This window comes from Macaca fascicularis, chromosome 9 (genome assembly GCF_037993035.2).
Source record: "Macaca fascicularis isolate 582-1 chromosome 9, T2T-MFA8v1.1".
NCBI lineage: Eukaryota > Metazoa > Chordata > Mammalia > Primates > Cercopithecidae > Macaca > Macaca fascicularis.
The window spans coordinates 113,006,295-113,031,354 of NC_088383.1; the positions used below are offsets into that span (position 1 = coordinate 113,006,295).

A 25,060-nucleotide genomic window follows, 5' to 3' on the forward strand; every position below is an offset into this window, starting at 1 on the left:
GTGTAAATCCTGTATCTTTGTTCTCTTTTTCTCTTGTTATATGGCAGATTGTTTGCTTTTCCATATTTAGCATTAGCTTGTCATTTTCAGACAAAACCTTGAAGGGATTTTGATTGTGAATGCATCGAATTTAGACATCAGTTAGGGTAGAATGAACATCTTAACAACATTAAGTCTTCTAATCCATGAAGATGGTATACATCTCCATTTATTTGGATCTCCTTTTATTTCTCCCAATAAAATATGTAGTTACAATAACTGGTTACAAAAATTAGTTGATTATAAAATATTATTAAAATTTTTTTGAAATCAAAGTCTGTATTTCCTCTTAAGAAGCAATAGACTAGAACTGTCTCACAGTAGAGGGAGGCCAAAATATGTGGGGGCTGCATGAAGTTGTACCTTGCTCACAGAACTTTTGAAGAGGAAAAGTTGTTAATTTTGATTAATTCCAGTTCATTAATTTCTTTCTTTTATAGTTTATGCTTTTTGTTATTTGTTATTCATTCTTACAACAAATGGTATCCTCCTCCCTCAAACTCATAATATCATTTTACTTCATCTTAACAAGAGATTTCAGATATATTCAACAATGACTGTCATTCACCGACTGTTTTCATTAAAAATTCAACAAAAAGATTACATATGAGTGACATATACGTAGCATGTTAGTATTATTTTAGGCTTTCTCTAAAAAAAAAAAAAAACACTTCATTAAAAAGTGATCACAGACTTCCACTATTTGAAAAGTTATAATCTATGTCAATAAGGTTTACCTTTAAAATTTAATTTGATGTTTGGGCATCCCTAGCTGAGGCTGTTGTAAAAGGCAATAATGTTCAGGTGGGTCAGGAAGATTGGAAACTTCTGATGCAGCAGGCGGGTGGATGGCAGCCTCTCAAGTGGAAGCATAGGGCACCACATCCATAAGAAGAGAGGGGATAAGAACGGCATATAAAATCATGGAACTTGAGGGTAGAGGGGGATCTTTAAAAGTCACTCAGTCGGCCAGGCACAGTGACTCATGCCTGTAATCCCAGCACTTTGGGAGGCCGAGGTGGGCAGATCACCTGAGGTCGGGAGTTCGAGACCAGTCTGACCAACATGGAGAAACCTCGTCTCTACTAAAAATACAAAATTAGCCAGGCGTAGTGGCGCATGTCTGTAATCCCAGCTACTCGGGAGGCTGAGGGAGGAGAATGGCGTGAACCTGGGAGGCGGAGCTTGCAGTGAGCCGAGATTCGGGCCACTGCACTCCAGCCTGGGCAACAGAGCAAGACTCGGTCTCAAAAAAAAGAGCAAAACTCCATCTCAAAAAAAAAAAAAAAAAAAATCAGTCAGTCAAACTAGTCACATTTAAAGGGAATATCTGAAATACCTTGGAACAGGACAGAGAAGAGCCTAAGGCAACAGATAAGATCCTGGACTTTTTTTTTTTTTTTTTTTTGGAGATGAAATCTCACCCCGTCACCTAGGCTGGAGTGCAATGGCGTGATCTTGGCTCACTGAAACCTCTGCTTCCCAGGTTCAAGAGATTCTCCTGCCTCAGCCTCCCAAGCAGCTGGGATTATAGGTGCCCACTACCACGCCTGGCTAATTTTTGTAGTTTTAGTAGAAATGGGGTTTCTGCATGTTGGCCAGACTGGTCTCAAACTCCTGACTTCAGAGGATCTGCCCCCCTCAGCCTCCCAAAGTATTGGGATTACAGGTGTGAGCCACTGTGCCCAGCCGATCTTGGATGTTCAAACGGCTACGCCGAGGTCTATGTCACAGGCCAGGACTAGACTACTTTATAAGTCACCTTTGTAAAACTAGAAAATGGTGTTCCTGTGGGCTAACACAGACTCACTGGTACTCACCCAGGGTAATGAAGTGTGGGCTAGATTTCAGTCTTCCCTTATCCCCTTGGCTATGTGTGTTTACGTGGTGCACAAAAGCTGAACAAGTGGTCTTTCCATAAGTCAAAGAGAAATCTAGAAACCGGAATTCCTAACTCAGTTGATTTGAGAGTGAAGTGATGAGAGTTAGCACAGTTTAAACCCAGAGGTTTCAACAGAAAATAACTTTTCCAGCAATCAGGTAGAGATCAGAGTGGATAAGACTTGCTGGTGGCATCATAGCTAGAAATCAAGGCACTGCTGATGCAAGATAAGAGTGGAATACAGAAGATGAAATGGAGAACTCTAGCTCCAGGGGTCACATTTTGTTGGAGTAACTGAAAGGCTAAAGAAGAATGACAAGGGGCATCTGGGAAACCGCCAGCATCTTAGCCCTCATGAAGCTATGCTTTGTCTCTGTATTTCTATTCCAAAGTTCCCTCTTGCTGAAAGGATACGTTTGAGCTGAGATATGGCGGAGGTGAATGTGTGTTGCAGAGACTGAGAATTGGCCTTTGGTAGGAAAACTAAAGAAAAATCTCCATTTGAAATTGCTTGAATCCAGTGAATGGAGGTTGCAGTGAGCCAAGATCGTGCCATTGCATTACAGCCTCGGCGACAGAGCAAGACTCAATCTCAAAAAAATTTAAAAAAAAAGAAGAAAAGAAAAAACCTCCACTTGATTTTGATTTTGAATGACAGCGAAAAGGAATAAACTTGGCTTCCACCAGACATGAAACAGGATATATCTTCTTAATTTATTCACTTCAGTCCAATGTTGTTTTTAAGGTCTGGACAAATAAACATACAACTTTGTATCAGTATATTAGAAGTATGTTGTGTAAGATCAAGTAAGAATTTAAGGAAATGTGGAAAGCATTCAACATCTAAATCAACATATACATTGCTACTATTACTTTCCAAGGAAAAACGGAATTTAGGTTTTTTTTAAAAAGCTTATGTAACCTTTGATTATGACCTCAGGGACTTTGGAATAACTACAGAAGGGTCATCTAAGCTTTTTAACTGTCATCAAAGCTTTGCAAATAGTTTTAAAAAATCTTGGGGCAAATTTAGGCTATTTTACTTTATTACCAGAATTAACTGTATAACATATGACTTTTCAAATTAAAACTAGCCTAATGCAAACTCTTTGCAATTTTAAGAATTAGAATTTCAATTACTGAATTACTGAAAAGTTCATTTGGTTTTCTTAAAGTCTGGCCATTGAACCCAAATCTCACAAGATGGCACTTTACAATACAGAGTCTGAGGTTAAAAATGTTTGAGAAACACTGGATACTCTCGTGCAGGAACATAAAACACATTAGCCCATTAAAAGTTCTGCAGTAAGGGAAACTTTTAAAACTTTAACCAAAAGTTTCCTGAAGTTATGTGGCTATAGTACACCTTCTTAAAGTAAAATTTTCATTTATTGAGCATTGTTCTAGTTATAGATTGCTGCTTACTAAACATTCCTAAAATTTAGTGACTTAAATAAACAGCAATTTTTTTTTTAGTTCATGAATTGGCAATTTGGACAGGGCTCAGTTGTAACGCTTGTTTTTTCTCCACATGGTGTCAGCTCACGTAGCTTTACTCAGGGATGGATGACGAACTTCAGTATGGTTCACTCATGGCTGGCAAGTTGATATTGACTGTCAGCTGGGAGTTCAACCAGGACCGAGGGCACAGGACTGTCCATGCGGATGTCTCCATGGGTTGTTTGGGCTTCCTCAGGGCACAGTGGTGGGTTCTAAGAATGAGTGTCGCAAGTGATGGGAAGTTGAAACAGCTAATGTTTTAAGGCCTGGAAAACTGGCACAATATTACTTCTGTTGTATTATACTGGTTAAGCAGCCACAGATCCAAGATGCAAGAGGAAGGGACATTGACACCTAACTGTTAGTGGAAGGAGTTTCACAGAATGTAGGGGTTATATGTTAAAATCATACACACAGAGAAATGCACAGATTGTAAGTGTAGAAGCTTTTAACATAATAAACTCACCCATGCACTCAGTATCCAGAAGACCTCCCCTTATGTCTTCCTCCAGGCACCACCCCCTCACAGGTAACCAACATCTTGACCTCTAATACCCAAGGTTAGCACAACCTCAGTTGGATAATTCTTTGTGCTGTCCTGCGCATTGCAGAATGTTTAGCAGCATCCCTGGCCTCTGCATCCCTGGCAGATACCGGCAGCATCCCCTCCCCGAGTTGTGACAAACAAAAATGTTTCCAGAAATTGCCAAATATTGCTGGATTAGAAAACAATATCTATTTGTCTAAATCCCACTTAGTCATTTAGATATAACTTCCAAGAGATTTTTTTGTCTGTTTTGATTTTGACTGATTCCTCAGTCCCTAGAATACTGCCTGACATATAGGAGAAAACTGATGACTATCTGTTGAACAAATGGAAGAATGAAAGATACCAATTCTAAACAGTTATTTAAAGAGTTAACACTAAAATATATACTTTTTTTGTTTTACTAAACCCTCAATCGAAAATAATTTGATTCATTTTTGTTAGAAATGATCATTTTATGACTTAACATTGATATAAAATACAAGAATATATTTGCCTCCAACAGGAATCTCTATTGGTTAATTTCCTCCTGTAGCAATATGAAATATGAGTCATGGAAATAGAAAAGATTAGGATTTACCAGACAAATAGGCAGTATCTCATGACAGTGTTAATAATGTAATAAGCCTCAGATTGTGGTTTGTAATGGTCATGGCAGCTTTGTGAAAAATGAATGCATAGTAACAAAAAGTTTTCATTAAAAACCTGGGAGAGGTACTAGTCCTGAAACGTTATGAGGGAGAAGGAGGAAACGTATAAGACATTTAATATTGACCATTCAAATACTTAAAGTTCAAAAGACGTTATGGAGCGTAGATTTTTAAACTGGAATTGGAGTACCACTTGTAAAAGAAGGACTCTATGTAGTTTCTATTTTCTAATTTCCCAAGATTTGGATGCATTAAGCCTTCTCATTGCACTGCCAAATGCTTATGATTCATTTTAGCGAAGTTACTAGGGATGAGGAGAAGGTGGGAGTATGTGTGTGTAACAGTTCTGCATGACGCAGAAAGAGAGATGAATTAGAAGGGAGGATATTTTTAGATTCCTTTTATGAAATAAAAAAGAGCTTAAATCAGGTGACTTGTTTACTTTTTCTTGTTTACAAAATAGGAAAAAGAGAGACCCAAAACCTGATTTGGAATTTTCTGAATGACACACAATTCTATTTCAGGAGAATAATTGTCATAATCACAGGTTAGTTACCTTCTTAAAATATCTAAAAAATTCCTTTCTAAAAATATAACACCACAAGGATAGAAAACTGTATTTATGCCACAGAATACTTGAACATCAAAGGAATTTGCTACTTCCATCTAATCTACACAATAGCATTTAAAGAACTAACTAGCAAATTGATTGTCTAAATAAGGAAGGGGAAAGGAATTGACATGTAATTTCTTTCAGTAGGTGTAAAGTTTTATCATTTTCATTTATTCATTCAACAACAATGTGTGGAATAGGAAGACACTGGGCTAGATGCAGGAGGTACAAGAATGAGCATGACAGTCCCTGCCCTCAAAATGCTTTCAGTCTAGAAGGAGAAACATACACAGCCTCACATACATATGCAGATATATACACACTCACATACAAACACATTCACAATACCCATACACACATATATTCATACACATACACACATTCACACAATATGTACATGCATGCTCACACATAAATATGCCCTCTGTCCTATGCACTCACACATGTACACACATATGTATTAACATATGAACACACATATACATATATAACCACATATGCACACTCACATGCATATATACATACTTGGGAGTTGAGCTGACAAAGTGGAGACAGTGAGTAGAATGTTTTCAATTTAGAGGAAGAAGAAAATCATAGCAGTGGCAACAATCCTGTGAGATGGCTATGGTAAAAGCTCAAGGAGGCTAAGGAGACCGTCTTAGTGGAGTTGCTAAATACTGGGGAGTTAGGTTTTCCGAGATCTGGATTCAAGTGCAAATCTGCCATTACTCTCCGTGAGGCCATAACCAAGTTACATAACTCACTGCCTCTGTTTCCTCTCTTTTACATAGGGATTATCATAGTACCTACTTTATAGGGTTGCCATGAGGTTTAAATGAGATGATGCATGTAAACCACTAAGCACAATGTACTAAATTTCCATTTATTTATTTATTTATTTATTTATTTATTTATTTATTTAGAGATAGGTTCTCTGTGTTGTGCAAACTGGAGTACAGTGGTGCTATCATAGCCCACTGCAGCCTCAAACTCCTGGCCTCAGGCTCCCGAGTAGCTGGTGCATACCATCACACCCGGCTAATTTTATTTTTGTAGAGACAAGGTCTTGCCATATTGTCCAGGCTGGTCTTGAACTCCTGGCCTCAAATGATCCTCCTGCCTAGGCCACCCAAAGTGCTGGGATTACAGGTGTGAGCCGCCATGCCCAGTCTAAATTTCCAGTTTGCAATGATATCCTTATTATTACCAGAGAAGATTATTTACCAGGCAAATTGTGAAGATAGCATTCCTCTCACCAAGCTGTTTAGTGAGAACGTATTAAACTATTTTTAAGGCGAGTAGGCCAAAAAATTATGTATTAAATGAATTTATTTGCATACCAAAGTATAATCCAAAAAAATTTTTAAAAAATGAATACATGATCGCTGCTTCAGCTTTACTTTTGAGGTTCTAAAAATTCAGGAATGCCAAATTATCATTTATAAATAACATAGACATCTACATGTCATGGCCTTCACTGGGAAAATCTGATCTGACTAAATGACATCACACCCAGTGTTACTAAGTAATTTCTGTGGCTATAACTTCATGGTGAAAATATATAAGCTATTATTAACCCTGTGATCATTTCATCAAAGTATGTTAGACTAGCTCATGTCATTTATAGAATACTGACAAACATTATTTGGTATTATTCGTTGATATCATGAAGCAATTCATAAAATAAGAAATAAAAGTGGCCAGTATACAAATGGAAAAGTATTACATCATTAATAATCAGATAATTCTAAATTAAGATAAGTTATTTTGGGGCTATTAGCTTGGTAAAGATTAATGGATAGGCCAGGCGCGGTGGCTCACGCCTATAATCCCAATTCTTTGGGAGGCTGAGGCAGGTGGATCACTTGAGGTCAGGAGTTTGAGACCAGCCTGGCCAACATAGTGAAACCCTGTCTCTATTGAAAATACAAAAAATTAGCCTGGTGTGGTGGCAGGCGCCTGTAATCCCAGCTGCTTGGGAGGCTGAGGCAGGGTAATCGCTTGAACCCAGGAGGCAGAGGTTGCAGTGAGCCAAGATCACGCCACTGCGCTCCAGCCTGGGCAACGGAGCGAGACTCCGTCTCAAAAAAAAAAAAAAAAAAAAAAAAAAGATGGATAATACCTTGTTGTTACTGAGGGTGTGATGAAATTTGACACTCTCATATGCCAACCTTTTTCTTTTTCTTTTTTTCTTTTTGAGACAGGGACTTGCTTTGTCACCCAGGCTGGTGTGCAGTGGCACGATCATGTCTCACTGCAGCCTTGACCTCCTGGGCTCAAGTGATCCTCCCTCCTGTCTCAGTCTTCCATGTAGCTGGGACTACAGGTATGCACCACCATGGTTGGCTAATTTTTTTATTTTTTGTAGAAATGAGGGTCTCACTATGTTGCCCAGGCTGGTCTGGAACTCCTGGGCTCAAGCAAACCTGCTGGTTCAGTCTCCCAGAGTGCTGAGATTAGAGGCATGAGCCACCATATTTGGCCACCAACCTTTTTAGAGGCCAGTTAGGTAATACAGAGCAAAAAAAATTGTAATATAGTCTTTGACTCATCAATTCCACTTCTTGAATTGTGTCTTAAGGGAATATATCAGACAAATACGCAAAGATGCTTGTATATGTATGCTTACTGTGGAACTGCGTATGATGACAAAAAAATTGGAAACTACTTAGATGCCTGCCATGCCTGTCAACAGAGAAATGCTTAAATAAATTACGGCATAGTTAGACACTAGAACTCTGTGCAGCTATTAAAAAAGGATTAGACAGATCTATCTGGGGCGGCTTGGAAAGATGTCAACGATCTGTGTTGGATGATGCCGGTTTTATATTTTAAAAAATATATGTGCGGCCAGGTGTGGTGGCTAACACCTGTAATCCCAGCACTTTGGGAGGCCTAGGCGGGCAGAACACTTGAGGTCAGGAGTTTAGGACCAGCCTGGCCAACATGGCAAAATCCTGTCTCTACTAAAAATACAAAAAATTAGCCAGGCGTGATGGTGTGCGCCTGTAATCCCAGCTACTCAAGAGGCTGAGGCAGGAGAATTGCTTGAACCCGGGTGGCAGAGGTTGCAGTGAGCCGAGATCGCACCACTGCACTCCAGCCTGGGCGACAGAGTGAAACTTCATCTCAAAAAAAAAAAAAAATATATATATATATGTGTGTGTGTGTGTGTGTGTGTGTGTATATATATAAATACACACATACACACACACACACAGAAAAAAAATATATATGCCTAACTTTTTCAAAGTAGTTTTATTGAGGTATAATTGACAAAGCATATAATTCACCCATTCTAAGTGTACAATCATCACCATAATCTAATTATAAACCCTTTTTTATTGTCCCCCAAAATTTTCTCATGCTCATAGGCTTAACTTTTTTTATTTGGCCATGTGTATTATTTTATTAAAAGGAGAAGCTTTTACAAGAGGCTCATTTCCATTTCTTTTTTTCATAATATATGAAAAAATTTATGAGAATATTTCTATTTCTTTCTTTCTCTCTTTTTTTTTTTTTTTGAGACAGGGTCTAGCTCTGTTGCCCAGGTGAAGTGCAGTGGCATGATCTCAGGTCACTGCAACCTCCACCTCCCAGGTTCAAGCGATTCTCCTGCCTCAGCCTCCTGAGTAGCTGGGATTACAGGCGCCTACCACCACGCCCGGCTAATTTTTGTGTTTTTGGTAGAGACTGGGTTTTGCCATATTGGCCATGCTCATCTCAAACTCCTGGCCTCAGGTGATCCACCCACCTTAGCCTCTCAAAGTGCTGGGATTACAGGTGTGAGCCCCCCTGCCCAGCCTATTTCTATTTCTTAATGGTGTTAGAACTTTATCTTTGCTTTGCTAGTGACTTTTTAAAAACCACTTATTGAATTATTATTGACATACAATATGCTGTTCATATTTAATGTATATAACTAGATGAGTTGGGTGATAACTGTATACCACTACTGTCTATACATACACATATCTATCATCACAGGCTTAACTTTTAACAGTGGTTAGGTCGATGGTAACTATGAGTAGCGGGGAAGGAAGGAGGACAGAATTATAGACAGTTTCCTAGTTTTTAATGTCTGTATTATTTGAATTATTTACAACAAAAATATACTATCTTTTATTTTTATTTTATTTTTTCTTTGAGATGAGTTCTCGCTTTGTTGCCCAGGCTGGGGTGCAGTGGCACAAACATGGCTCACTGCAGCCTCATCCTCTTGGGCCCAAGTGATCCTCCTGCCTCACCCTCCCCAGTAGCTGAGACCACAGGTAAGTGCCACCATGCCCAGCTAATTTTTTTGTTTTTAATTTTTGGTAGAGATGTGATCTTGCCATGTTGGCCAGTCTGGTCTCAAACTCCTGGGCTCAAGGAATCCTCCCACCTCAGCCTGGGATTATAGGTGTGAGCCACTCCACCCAGCCAAGAATATACTATCTTTTAATTGACAAAATCATAAAGTCTTTTCTATTTTGAAAAGAACAAAATAAGGAAACAGACATATACCCATTGACCAAAATCTACTTCTGGCAATTTATCCTAAGGAAATAATCAAGTATGTGGGAAAAGATTTGTGTACAAAGATATTTATCCATATTTTATTAAAAACAGAGAAATTATAATCTAAATATCTTATAATGGAAGAGAACAATTATTAATTGTATTGAAATATGCGAAGTGCAGGATGCAAACCTTTTTATGTAGCAAACCTCAACCATGTTGAAAAAAGTTAATGCACAGACAAAAAAACCCTGTTTTGAAATGTAAGTTCTTACCAACGGTCATGTCTGGATAGTAGAATTATAGTACTTTTAATTTTATTTTTTAAGCATTTCATTTTCTCCATAAATCATAATAATTAAAAATAATTATAGTGTTGTTTTCACAGGTCTATACATTTGTCAAAACATATAAAAGTGCACAGTTGCAGCAAACCACCATGGCACGTGTATACCTATGTAACAAACCTGCACGTTCTGCACATGCATCCCAGAACTTAAAGTATAATTTAAAAAAATAAAAGCAAAAAAGTACTAGCAAAAAAAAAAAAAAACAAATGCACACTTTAAATATGTACAATTTATTGTATGTTAATATATTGCAATAACACTTTACAAAACAGAAGGATCTCAAGGAATTGAATCATCTTAAGCGTCTTACTGGAAGGGGGGTTTTGCTATGCCATCTTGGGGCTGGAGGGCAAAATGACTGGGGGGGCGGACATTACATAAACAGCAATATATATACATTGTCTCTGCTCCAGATATCGCCATTCATTCATTCATTCATTCATTCACCAGATCTGCCTTCCTATTATATGCCAGGAATGTTGCTGGGTACTTGTATATTGTGATGAACAACAAACATCTGGGTTGAAAGAGTTGCCTTGGAGGAGAAGGTAGGTCACCACCTGACGGATTCCAGCCAACGCCCACACTGCCTCACCAGAGAGTGCTGTCCAAGGGGGCTGGAGGCAGATCAGGAAGTGGGGGCCTTAGTTGAGGTGGAGTCACCAAGAGTGACACCAGGTTTACAGTTGTGGAGGTGGCCATAAGTTAGTTTTACCCTCAAGGGAGTGTCGCAGTCATCACTTGAGAAGTGGGGGCCGGGCGCAGTGGCTCATGCCTGTAATCCCAGCACTTTGGGAGGCCAAGGCGGGTGGATCATGAGGTCAGGAGATCGAGACCATCCTGGCTAACACAGTGAAACCCCGTCTCTACTAAAAATAGAAAAAAACTAGCCGGGCGTGGTGGCGGGCGCCTGTAGTCCCAGCCACTCCGGAGGCTGAGACAGGAGAACGGTGTGAAGCCCGGAGGTGGAGTTTGCAGTGAGCCGAGTTAGCCCCACTGCACTCCAGGCTGGGCAACAGAGCGAGACTCCGTCTCAAAAAGAAAGAAAAAGAAAAAAAGGAAAAAAAAAGTTGTGTTAAACAATTTTTAGGTATCTGTGTCTATCTTGCCTGCACACTTAAAACAACAAGAGTAGGAACTAAGATTGAGCGTTTGCGGGTGCAGGGGCCGCGCAAAAGGCTTCCATCCATTGCCTCATTCACAACCTTCTGGTAGGGACTATTAGGATCTTCATTTTACAGCGAGGAAACTGAGACTCGGAGAGGTTACCTGCCCAAGGTCACAGTTCTCTCTCTCCAAAGCTCAAGTTCACAACCACCACACAAACTCCCCTCTCATTGTACCTGGGGCCCATCTGAGAGCGGAAAAGTCCGCTTTCGGGTCCCAACCCTAATAGGTCGGCCTTTCACTCCACAGTTTTTCCCAGATCCAGAATGGAGGCAACATCCGCTAGCACAATCAACAGGGTCCTGCCCACGGGGGCCGCTCCACCAAGGTCGTGGACTGATAGGATTTGGGCCTTGGAGGGCAAATGAGAAACAATCGTCAGGGACCAAAGAGCAAATGCGTCCATCACACGAGGCCCCCGCACCCCAAGCCCGGTGCTCCGCTCACGCGAACCCTCGGGGACAGCCAGTCTGCGGGACCCAGCGCGCGTGCGCGGGGCCAGAGGGGACGCCCCAACGCGAGCGCGCGGTGAGCAGGGCGCGTGACCGGGCGGGCGCGCAGCCGGGAAAGCGCGCGGGCGCGCTACGGAGTCGGCGTCGGCGCGCGCTCCAGGCCGAGGCTGTGTGGGCTAGGGAGGGAGCCAGGCGGCGGAGGCGGCGGCGGCGCCCTAGACCCGAGGGGACGCGCGGGCCTTGCGCCGCGGGAGCGGACGGCGGCGGAGGAGACCCTAGGCTCGCAGCCCGAGGCGGGAGGGCTCGGCTCCTCGACTGCCCGCCTCCGAGGCCGCCGGCCGCTTCTCTTTCCCGGAGTAGCCGCCGCCCCTGGAGACTCGCCGTGACACGGGCCTAAGCCGCCGCCGCCGCCACGGGCGTCCTGACCGCTCGGACCCGTCGGACCAGGCCGAGTGGGAGCGAGCTTGCGGGCAGGTGCCGCTCCCGGAGGGTGGGCCGGAGGCGAGGTGCCCACCGCGCCGCTCGCGGGCCGGGCTTGGCGGAGGGGCCGCTCGCGCAGCACCCCCACCGCGGGCCGGAGCCCGGGTCGCCGCCCCGCCTTCTCCCGGGACCGCCCGGCCGGAGCTGCGGGGGCCGAGGGACGCCGCGCCCGCCGCCGCCAGCCGGGCTCGCGCGGGAGAGCAGGGAGGAGAAACTTTGCCTTTTATTGTTTTTAGTCCTTAAGTGCAAGGAACTCTGTGTTGGGAGGAAAAATGTCCTTCTTCAATTTCCGTAAGATCTTCAAGTTGGGGAGCGAGAAGAAGAAGAAGCAATACGAACACGTGAAGAGGGACCTGAACCCCGAAGACTTTTGGGAGATTATAGGAGAATTGGGCGACGGAGCCTTTGGGAAGGTGTACAAGGTAAGAAGGAGAAAACGGGAAGTTGTACTGCGAAGATAAAACAGCCACTGCCCTGGAGTGGCGGGAGGACTTCTGCTCCCCTAGTCCCTTTCCTGTCTCTTGCTCCTTCTTTTGACTGTTACGGTTCGATGCAACTTTACTTGGCTGGTCATCCAAGGAGTAGGTAAGAAGTCGGGTTTACGGAACAAAATGGGGCCTGGATGGAGTTTAAAGAGCGATTGGAAAGGGAGACAGGGTTATAAAGTCTACTCTGTCGAACTTCAAAGGAAATGAGAGTGTTCCTTAATTTATAGGAGGGGTCTGGTTGTGCCCTTCAGGTATTTTAGAATGAGAAACTCATTGCACTTTGCAGTGGATTTGTCTACTGCCTGCATTCGCGTGCATGCTTGTAGTGTAACAGTTCCCTTTTTAGGGTCCAGGGTATTTTTCTGGTTGTATCTAGAGCTAATACAGAACTAGTTGGGATCAAAGTGATTGCTACTTGCGGTCTCTTCTTGAGTTGGTTGCTCTACAGCATACTATAAAATGGAATGGAATTTCTGACAAAATTTCCAAAAGAAGACCTTCATGTGGTACTAGTTTTAAATATATTTATAGTAAGCATTGACTAGAAGTATCAGCGCTTAAGAAATTAAAAACACGCATATATTTATTTCAATAGGAAGAAGCTTGGCGTTTCAACCTGAAGGCACTAATGTTAACTGTTTACTATCTCCTAGTAATATGGTCTCCTAGTAATATGGTCTCCTAGTAATAATATATCTCCTAGACATATGAATGATGTCATTGGAGTATTTTCATCCTGAAGGGCGAATTTTTTATGAGACAGCGTTTAGGGGAAGGACCCACAGGGTTGCCTAGAAGTGAAAACGTAAGAAAATAACTTACGTTTATACAGGGCTTTGAAGTTAAGTACTTTCAAATAATTTGGCCCCCATAAAAATCTTGTGAGGTAGGCAGGTCAGTATTAGTATCCACATTTCACAGATGAAGATATTGAAATTGTTCACAGCGACATGAGTCTCAGCCTAGACTTGAACTCAGGTCTTCGGAGCCCATATTTAGTATTGTTTTTTATTTTAACAGTCACTGGAAGAAATGAGAGCATTTTGCCCACTCCTTTTTTTTTTTTTTTCGCCCTTTGCCCAGGCTGGAGTGCAATAGCGCGATCTCAGCTCACTGCAACCTCCCCTTCCCGGGTTCAAGCGATTCTCCTGCCTCAGCCTCCGGAGTAGCTGGGTTTACAGGCATGTGCCACCACGCCCGGCTAATTTTTTATTTTTAGTACAAATAGAGTTTCTCTATGTTGGTCAGGCTGGTCTCGAACTCCTGACCTTAGGTGATCCGCCCGCCTCGGCCTCCCAAAGTGGTAGGATTACAGGCGGGAAGCCACCATCCCCGGCTGCCGGCTACTTTCTAAGCACCATTATACTTCTGCCTTTGCCCTGCCTCAAATGCATCATGTCAAAACCCCAGTCCTCATTCTTTATCCAGGCTGAAGTATCTACTCCTCTCTGTGTGCTTTCAGAACACATTGTTCACATGGCTATTATAGCACTCGTCACTTATTACAGTTAATATGTTTATGTTTCTATAATAAAATTAAGGGCCAAAATTTTGATATGTATTTGGGTTCATCCACTGCCTTAGCATATAGTGATGTATCTGTTTACTTGTTGAAATGAAATAATGTGTTTTATCTACATATGAATGCTATCGTGGAAGCTATCATATGCTGTGGAAGTTGGCAAAATAAGCTTTGTTATTTGTGTGGAGGGTAGAGTATGGGTTTCAGCAAGAGCTACATAAGATGCAAGGCTTCAGTGTAGTGGGAAGATCACTCCTAGGAATCTAGCGTTGTGTTTTAGTGCTGGCTGTCAGAAACCGGCTTTGTAATCCTGGACAAAACACATAACTTCTCTGGGCCTCCGTTTTCTTAGCCATAATACTGACTTTCTTAAGAGTTGAGATTCTTTCACCCATTAAAGTTCTGTGAGTATGTACTTAGCCTGGAAAGGCAAAAATAAATCCTCAAGGCACCTAGAATCTTGTAGTTAGAAGGTGGTAGGTGATTATGGGCAGTTTTCATGGTGTAAATATGTTTTATCGAATATAAACAGTTTAGTAGTAAGAGCACTGGCTCTGAAGTTGGAATATAACAGCTCTCTCACGCAATAGCAGCATATGACCTTGAACAAGTTTCTTATTTGTCCTATACCTAACTTTGCTCATCCGTAAGATATCCTCAGTGTGAGGATTAAAGAAGATAATAAATATAAGGCACATTGAAAGGGCTCAGTAAATGGTAGAAATTACATTTAGAGCTCATAGATGCAAAATATTGGGTGAGATAGGAAAAGGAACCAAGAAGATAATAAACCATTTTGTTGGTTTCTAATGGCATGGGCAGATTGTGTGGAGATACTAAAGCCCTGTGTTATTCTTTCACGACACTTTCTGCAAAATGTGATCTATCTTCCTATACTGAGACATTAATTGAAAATTTTCTGAAAAACAAGAGTCTTATTTCATGTAGTTATTTGAGCACTATAAAATCGTGTCAAGAAGAATTTCTGTGGTCTTGATGACTGTATTTTAGCATGATATTTGAAGAGCGTGGGCTGGCACTATTTTTTCTTTTTTCATTTCACTGCTGTCTGCTTCTAAGGAGTAGGGTGTGAGTTTTTAAAAAAATAAAATTTGAAATTAAAACTTATCTGACTTCTTATGGCCTCTTTTTTCTAAAAGTTTTTGTTTTTCAAGATTCCGTAGAAATTGAGGATTTATAAACTTCCTTATATTTGGGGGAAAAAGCTGTGGAACCTTAACATTGTACATAGTAGTATGTAGTAGAAAACTGTTTATAAACTTGATTCTATCATTTGCTTATGGAAATTGGTAACTTACAAAGATCATATTGTAAATAGAGATGAGGTTGAGTATCCCATTTCCCAAATGCTTGGGACCAGAAGTGTTTCGGATTTTGGAATTTTTTGGATTTTGGAATATTTGCATTCTGAAATTGAAAATGCTATAGTGAGCATTTCCTTTGAACATCATGTCATGTTAGCACTCCAAGTTTCAGATTTTGGAGCATTTCAGAGTAGATTTTCAGATTTGGGGTGTGTAACCTATAGGTAATCATGTTGTGTATTTAGTTTGTGTCATTCTTCCATGGTATACTTGTATTCCTTCCACTCAGTCCAGCACTGTACACATTTAGCAGTTACTTCCTTGCCTGAAAAAACTTCACTACTTTAAATTTATTTTCTCTTTTAAAAATAGTATTATTTGATATATAAATGAAGATAGGTCATATCCTTCACAATTTTTTAATCTTTGGATTTCTTTTTTTTTTTTTTTTTTTTTGAGGTGGAGTCCCTCTCTGTCGTCCAGGCTGCAGTGCAGTGGCGCAATCTTGGCTTACTGCTATCTCCGCTTCCCAGGTTCAAGCAATTCTCTTGCCTCAGCCTCCAGAGTAGTTGGGACTACAGGTGCATGCCACTGTGCCTGGCTAATTTTTTGTATTTTTAGTAGAGACAGGGTTTCACCATGTTAGCCAGGGTGGTCTTGAACTTCTGACCTCAGGTGATCTGCCTGCCTTGGCCTCCCAAAGTGCTGAGATTACAGGCGTGAGCCACTGCCCCCTGCTCCCCCCACTGGATTTCTTTTGTTTTTAACAGAAAAAAAGAATGACATAAGATATTAATTGAATTGCATTTCTGGAAAGCTATATTATCTATTAAACCAGTTGAAACTAAACTCTTGGCTGTGTGCTGGATGAAAGTGATTTCTGTATGACAACTGATGGCTTTGTGTCTTTTAAAAAATAGTAAAATATATAATCTTTGTATTAAAAAGTATGGAAACGTATACATTTAGCAGATAATGAAGTGAATTAATTATTAACAACCATCAGTGTCAAGGAATTCTGCCAACATCCGAGAATCCCTGTTGCCTCCTTTCTGTGTCTAATACCTTCTCTCTCCCTAAAGGAAACCACTATCATATCTTTAAATTATTCGTTTTTTTGCTTTTCTTAATCATTTACTGTCTAGGTTTATATCCCTAAATGTTATAAATTTAGTTTTGTATGCACTTGAGCTTTATATGAATGGAATCATATTGAGCATATTCTTTTGTGTCTTGCTTCTTTCAAAGTCAGTATTATGTTTGTGAGGTTCATCTTTATCACATAGAGCTGTAGTTCTTTTTTATTGTAGCATTGTATTCTGTTATATGATGATATCACCAATTATTTACTATTGTACTATTAGTGGATATATTGGTTGCTTTCAGTTTTTGGCTCTTACACAAAATAGTAGTTGCACATATGCATGAGTTTCACTAAGTGTTAATCCAAGAATGGAATTGCTAGGTTATAGGGTAGTGTATCTTTAATTTTACCAGATGATGCCAAACTAATTACACAAGTTTACATTCCCACCAGCAGTTTAAGAATTTCCTTGCCCTGCATCTTTGCTAACATTTAGTGTTGTCAGAATTTTAAACTTTTGACAGCCTGATAATGTGTTACATTTCTTATTGTGTGTTTAATTCATCTTTCACAGATTACTAAAAATAATTCTTTTAATATATTTTTGGTAATCTGAATTTCTTCTTTTGTGTTCGGGTCTCTTACTCATTTTTCTATTGATGTCTTTTTGTTTATATGTTGAGTGTGTGTGTGTGTGTGTGTGTGTGTGTACAATATATGTGTTTTGAATTTTAACTATTTGCTGGTGATAGTTATTGCAAGTATATTCTCATTCTGAGACCTGTCTTTTCATTCTCATTGTAGTGTCTTTTTATGAATTCTTTAACATGGTCCAGTTTGTCAGTTTTTTCCTTTACAGTTGATGCTTTTTGTGTTATGTAAGACATTTTTTCCTAGCCTGTGATCATGAAGATAATTTTCTATATTATCTTCTAAAAGCTTTATGGTTTTGCTTTTCTTTGACAATTAGATCTACAATCTACCTAGATTTTTGTAAATGGTGTGAGGTAGGGGTCCAGTTTCATTTTTTTCCCCATATGGATACACGATTGTCCCAGAACTATTCACTGGAAAGAAAAATATTTCCCCACTGCTCTGCAGTGCTCTGTTGTGTAGCATGTGTCTGTTTCTGCATTCTCTGTTCTCTTCATTGATCTATTTGTCTATTCCTGTACCAGTATCCCACTGTCTTAATTAGGAAAGCATTAAAATAAATGTCTGCTGTTTCTTCAACATAGTTTAGTATTATTCTTGGTCCTCAGGGCTTCTGTGTACATTTTCGAGTTAGCCTGGTTGAGTGCCACAAAAAAAAAAAACCAAAAAAACAAAAAAAACCTGTTTTTTTGGGAGAGAGCTCATTGAATTTATAAATTAGTTTTGGAAAAATTATAACCTCTTTTTGATATTGAGTCTTCCCACCTGTGCATGTTTTATCTCTGTTTAGGTCTTTTTTAGTATCTTAATAATGAGTTACAGTTTTTTGCCTAGAAATTTTGGGAACACAAACTACTTCAAGGATGTTTTAAACACTTTGTTTTTCCTGTTCGTATTTCCTCCTTGTTTTTGTTGTGTACAGCCTTTAGTAGCCTTTTGAGAAAGGATCCATAGAAAACATAGTTTTTAAGAACTTGCCTGTCTAAATATGTCTTTATTATAAGGTCACAACTTAATATATATAATTCTAGTTTAAAAGTAAGTTTTTAAAGAATTTTTAAGATTTAGAGTCTGTTAGTTTTGAAGACTTTCTTCCATTCATTATCTTCTGGCTTCAAGAGTTGCTGTTGAATGTCTGATGCCATTTTGCTTCCTGGATCCTTTGCCATCTTTTTCTCTTAATAGCCTTTAGGATTTTCTTTTATCCTCTGTTCATGGTGATGTACTTTGATGTAGGTCTCGTCATCTTCCTTCGTTTTGCTGGGCTCTTGGTTAGTCCTTTCAATCCAAAGACTTACGTCCTTCAGTTCTGTGACATTTTCTTGTATTATTTATTTGACAACCTCCACCCACCACTTCCCCCAATAATGACTCTTGCCATGGTCTTAAGATTCTTCACGTCCCTAAATTCAGGGTACACTTACCATTCTTACTTGACCTATCAGGACCATTTGAGATACTTGACCATTCTTTCCTTTAAAAAGTTCATCTTTTGGCTTTTAAGTCACCATACTCTTGATTTTCCTTCCACCTCTATGTCTGTTTCCTCACATTCCTTTGCTGACTCTTCCTCTTTCTGTCTTTAAGGTGTGGGAATTCCACAGGGCTTAGGTATAGGCCGCCTTCTCCTTTTCTTAAGAGAACCCGCCTTCTCCCATGGCTTCAGTTACCATCTAAATGCAATTTCTGTCTCTACCCTAATACTTCCCTTTTGAACTCTAGATCTACACATCCAACCGTCTGTTAGAGATTTCTGCTTAGATATCTCACAGATACTTTAAACTGCAAGTCCAAAAGATGAACTAATTCAGCTCATGATGTCAGCCACAAATTTGCTCCTTCTGTGTTCCCATTCAGTAATTACCACTTCCATCTACCAGTTGCATAGGCCAGAGACCTAGAGGTCATTTTTAACACCTGTTGCTGCCTTCCCCTCCAAACCTAATTAAGCACCAAGGCCTGTTAATTCTACCTACTAAATATTTCTCAGATCTACTTGTTTCTTTCTTCACTGTCATTTCACTAGTCAAAACTGCTGCAGTCTCTTACTCAGACTACTGCAATCTTATTGGTGTGTTTTTGGGCTTCATATAATCATTTATATGATTCTTTTAATCCTGTAATCATTTAATATATTCCTTTGTATTGGGCTTCTTTTGCTAAACATTATGTGAGTGAGTTTCATCCGTGTCGTTGCATGTAGTAATCATTTGATCTTTTTCTTTGCTTTATGGTATTTTATGAAATATTATAATTTATCCATTCTGTAGTATTTGGATTGTTTACACTTTTTGTATATTAAGAATATGATTCATGGCCCAGTGCAGGGGCTCATGCCTGTAATCCCGGCACTTTGGGATGCCAAGGTGGGAGGGTCGCTTGAGCCCAGGAGTTCAAGTACAGCCTGGACAACATAGGGAGATCCCATCTTTATTTGTTTTATTATTATTTTTTTCTTGAGACAGAGTCTCACCTCTGTCATCCAGGCTGGAGTGCAGTGGTGTGATCAACTCCCCGGGCTCAGGTGATCCTCCCACCCCAGCCTCCCAAGTAGCTGGGACTGTAGGCACCTGCCACCATGCCCAGCTAATTTTTGTATTTTTTGTAGAGATGGGATTTTGCCATGTTGCCCAGGCTGGTCTCAAATTCTTAGGCTCAAGAGATCTGCCCACCTTGGCCTCCCAGATTGCTAAGATTACAGGTTTGAGTCACCGTGTCCAGCCTTAAATTTTTTTGATTAAAAAAAAATACGATTCATGAATATTCTTGTGCATTTTGGTGCACATATGCCATTTTTTCTGTTGGTTATATACTGGGAAGGAATTTTCTAGGTCATAGGTTATATGTATTTTCAGCTTTAGAAGATATTACCAGTCTTCCAAGGTGGTTGTACCAATTTACACTCGTGTCAGTAGGGTATGGGAGTTTTCCCAGTTGCTCTCTGTCTTCACTTACACCTGGTATTGTTACTAATATTATCTTTAATGTTTTTTGTTAGCCATTCTGTTGAGTGTGGTGGTTTTATTTACATTTTCCTGATGACTAATGAAGTTGAGTGCCTTTTTATGTGCTTATTCAATATTTGGGTATCTTTTTTTGTGGAATTCCTGGTTATTTGCCCAATTTAAAAAAAAAACTATTTTGAGGTATAATTTATATACCACAAAATTCACCCATTTTAAGTATATAATTTTGTGAGTTTTAGTAAATCTGTATAGTTTTTTTTTTTTTTTTTTTTTTTTGAGGCGGAGTCTCGCTCTGTCGCCCAGGCTGGAGTGCTGTGGCCGGATCTCAGCTCACTGCAAGCTCCGCTTCCTGGGTTCCCGCCATTCTCCTGCCTCAGCCTCCCAAGTAGCTGGGACTACAGGCGCCCGCCACCTCGCCCGGCTAGTTTTTGTATTTTTTAGTAGAGACGGGGTTTCACCGTGTTAGCCAGGATGGTCTCGATCTCCTGACCTCGTGATCCGCCCGTCTCGGCCTCCCAAAGTGCTGGGATTACAGGCTTGAGCCACCGCGCCCGGCCAAATCTGTATAGTTTTGCAACCATTACTACAATCCAGCTTTGGAACCTTTCTGTCACCCATAGAAAGTTCCCATGTGCCTATTTTGCAGTTAGTTTCTATTCCCACACCAAGCTCAAGATAGTCCTTACTTGCTTTCGAAATGACTCTGTAATTTTGCCTTTTCTAGAATTTTTTAATAAAGGGAGACATACAATATGTGTTCTTAACATGTGTGACTTTTTGCACTTAGCATAGGGTTTCTCAGTGTTGGCAGTACAGCCGTTTTGGACAGGATAATTCTTTTTTTATGGAGGGCTGTACTATGCACTGTAGGATGCTTCCCTGACCCTACCTCTTTGTGACAACCTAAAATACCTCCAGACATTGCCAAATGTCTCCTGGATGGCAGAATCAGTACCACTGTTTGAGTGTAATTTTTCAGGATTCATCTGTGTTATTCATTTGTCTATTAACATTTTTGGTTATTTATTTTTTCTTTACTGATTTGTAGGATAGGAGGTCCTTTTTCTACAATGTAGATTGCTTTTCATTTATTTAATTCTTTTTCCTGATCCATAGAGGTATTTTAAAATTAGAAAATAAATTTATTAGAAAACAAAGGTTGAAAATAAACAGAGTGAACAAATACTGCTTTTGCTTGCCCCAAAACCTCAGTAAAAACTGTTATCTGGCTAGGTGCAGTGACTGATGCCTATAATCCCAGCACTTTATAAATTTGAGGCAGGAGGATTGCTTGAGCCCAGGAGTTCAAGAATAGCCTGGGCAATATAGCGAGACCCCATGTCTACGGGAAGTAGTAAAAAAATTAGCTGGGCATGATGGCACTCACCTGTGGTCACAGCTGCTGGGGAGGCTGAAGTGGGAGGATCCCTAGAACTTGGTGGAGGCTGCAGTGAGCTGTGATTGTGCCACTGCACTCCAGCCTTGGTGACAGAGCAAGACCTCGTCTCAAACAACCTCAAACAGCTATTATCCCTTAAAATTTTAATATTTTTTCATACGAGTTCTGCATTTCCTTGTTAAATTTTTGCCTTGATATTTTATCTTTTCAGCTACTATTTTGAATGGGATAGTTCTTCCATTATGTTTTGCAATTATTGTTTGGATATAAGAAAGCTATTAATTACTATTCTATAATATCTTAACCTTATTGATTGCTCTTATTGTTTATTTTCCCCTCAACATTGAAATTTTTCAATCCTATAAAAATGTTGACATGTAAAAGAAGTTGTGTGGTGAACATACATGTATCCACTACCTAGATTCTACAGGTGTTCATATTTTGCTATACTGACTTTATTACACACATCTATCCATCCATTCATCCATTTATCCATTCATTATCTGTTTCTCTTTTTCATTTTCTTTTCTTAAGGATTTTCTCCTTTCAATTATTTGTACCCTTGTTTTTTTTTGTCTAATTATGTTAATCCTTTCTGAACAATTTTAAATAACCTGATGTTGGAAATGTTAGTAATTTAGTGAATTATTTTATACTATATTTTCTGGCACAATTTTAAGGTTTTAAACTTTCCTTCTTAGTTTTCTGTTTTCAACCAGAAAGTTATTGTTTATGTGCTGACATAGACTTCTAGATAAAGTGACATACTACTTTATTCCCATGTTTCTTCTTTGTAAATCTGTGTTTAAATTCACACAGATCTTTAACACAACTCTGTAACAGAAGCAGTTAATTCTTATTTTGCCACAGTAGTGTCTCTATGCCAAGGTACACTTCTGCTTGAATATAAGATGCTATTGTTGTCACTGTATGAAATGTTGCCTTTTTATTATAAAAATCTGTCACTTTTATGTACCAAAATGAGAACTGAGATGGTTTTGAAATTTCAGAAGAAATTTTAACGCAAGGAACTAATCGATTCAGTGAATTTTTTTTTTCTTAAAGAGGAATCATTTTCAGAAGTAGTTTTTAAGTGATAATCTCATCTCAAGATAATGGGAAGAAAAATGTCAAGACCAGGGCAGTTATTTTATATTCCTGTGTTTCTTACTAACCTTCTGTTTTTTATCTGTAAGGATGTAACTACTGAATGTACGTATGGAGTATAAAAACAATATTTTATTGTTCTTTTAATTTATAAGATGATCAACTTTTCCAGCTTACCAGCTTATCAGCCCACACTTCTTCCTATAAATTAATGCTGAAACATTAGTTAATTTGAGTGCTTTCTTTAGAAAGGGAAGGTATTTGAATCATCCCTCCTTCCATCCCTTCCTCCTCTCTTGGAAAGTGTGAGCAAAGTTAATTTCATTTATCTTTGTATGTTGTCATTTTAGCATCTCAATTTTAACGAAATGTACTGGAAATCAAGATATTTTATTTTTTAATTTTAATTTTACTTTTTTTTTTGAGACAGGGTCTTGCTCTGTTGCCCAGGCAGAAGTACTGTGCCATGATCTTGGCTCACTGCAACCTCCGCTTCCCAAGTTCAAGTGATTCTCATGCCTCAGCCTCTGGAGTAGCTGGGATTACAGGCATGTGCCACCACACCCGGCTAATTTTTGTATTTTTTAGTAGAGATAGGGTTTCGCCATGTTGGCCAGGCTGGTCCCCAACTCCTGGACTTATGCTATCTGCCGGCCTTGGCCTCTCAAAGTGCTGGGATTATAGGCATGAACCACTGTATCCAGCCAAGGTATTTTATCTTTGCTTGTAAAGCATGTTTTATTTCCAGTTGGTATGTTGTATGGCATGAGCTTTATAAAGTCTCTTAAAATTTTAAAGGTCTGTGTTATGGCTTATTAACATTTAAAGATAAAGTAGAGCCAGGTGCGGTGGCTCATGCCCGTAATCCCAGCACTTTGGGAGGCCGAAGCGGGCGGATCACGAGGTCAGGAGATCAGACCATCCTGGCTAACGTGGTGAAACCCCGTCTCTACTAAAAATACAAAAAATTAGACAGAGCTTGCAGTGAGCCAAGATCACGCCACTGCACTCCAGCCTGGGCGACAGAGCGAGACTCTGTCTCAAAATAAATAAATAAATATAAAGTAATATTACTTAATTTATTTCAGAGTATCCTGTCAAAATTTTATAAAGAATGGCCGAGAAACTACATACCGTGTCTGATTTTGGATCTTTAAATTAACCATGATAGAATCTTTTTTCTGGCTCCCTTTTTTTTTTGTCTGTGCCCTGATGGATGTGAAGTGGTGTCGTCCCTGATTACTAATGAGGTTGAGTTCCTTTTCATATGTTTATTGGCCATTAAGTCTTTTGGGCTCTCTCTTTTTCTCATTGATTTATGGGGGTCATTATATATTTTGGATTCTTATCCTTTGTCAGTTATAGATGATGTACATATTTTCTTTTGCTTTGTGGTTTGTCTTTAGGATGTTCTTTTTTGCGTAGACATTTTAAGTTTTAATATAGTGAAATTTATTAACTTTTCCCTACGTGGCTAATGTTTTTGTCTTTAGAAATTCTTCCCTACCCAAGATGGTGAAGATATCCTGCTGTGTTATCTTTGTAAAGTTTTATGGTATTGCCTTCTACATTAGGTCTGTAAATAAATGGGTGTTGATTTTTGCTTATAGAGTGAGGTAAGGGCCGAATTTTATTTTTTCTATGTAGATACCCAGTTGTCCCAACACCATGTGCTTTAAAGACTGTCCTTTTCTTACTGCTTTGCAATGCTTCCATCATATAATGGATGTCCATATGCACGTAGTATATTTCCATGACATTCTTTTAGGTTAAATTTTTAGAATTGTTAGAGCAAAACAAACGATTATTAATGCTTAGTTTGAAACTACAAAATTTGTGTAAATTTATTTTCCAATTTTTTAATTGTAGTAAAATACACATAAAATTTACTATCTTGACTATTTTTTAATATCCTATGAAGATTCACCATCTTCATGATTTTTAAATGTCTAGTTCAATGGTATTAAATACATTCATAATGTGCAACTGTCACCACTGCCCATCCCCATGCCTCTTATGTTTTAAAATGAAACTCTACCCTGTTAAACACTAACTTCCTATTTCTTCCTTCCTCCAGCCCTAGGCAACTGTTCTACTTTTTGATACTATGATTTTGATTCCTCTAAGTACCTCATTAAATGGAATCATACAGTATTTATCATTTTGTGACTAACTTAGTTCATTTAGTGTAAGGAACCTTAAGGTTCATCCATGTCATAGCATATGTTAGAATTTCCTTCCTTTTTAAGGCTGAATAATATTTATGGTATATATATACACATTTTGCTTATCCACTCATCTATTGATGTCACTTGGATTGCTTCCATGTTTTAGC

At 39.4% G+C, this 25,060-nt stretch overlaps 1 protein-coding gene across 2 annotated transcripts in view; it reads left to right on the plus strand.

Annotated features, from left to right (window-relative positions):
- Positions 1-11,869: 11,869 nt before the first annotated feature.
- The window catches only part of SLK (STE20 like kinase), a 61,436-nt gene continuing 48,245 nt past the window's right edge, over positions 11,870-25,060 (plus strand). For both annotated transcript variants that reach the window (XM_005566362.4, XM_005566363.4), the window contains exon 1: positions 11,870-12,602. In XM_005566362.4, the coding sequence (XP_005566419.1) occupies positions 12,453-12,602 (150 nt within the window). In that variant the 5' untranslated portion in view covers positions 11,870-12,452. The remainder of the gene's footprint in view (positions 12,603-25,060) is intronic.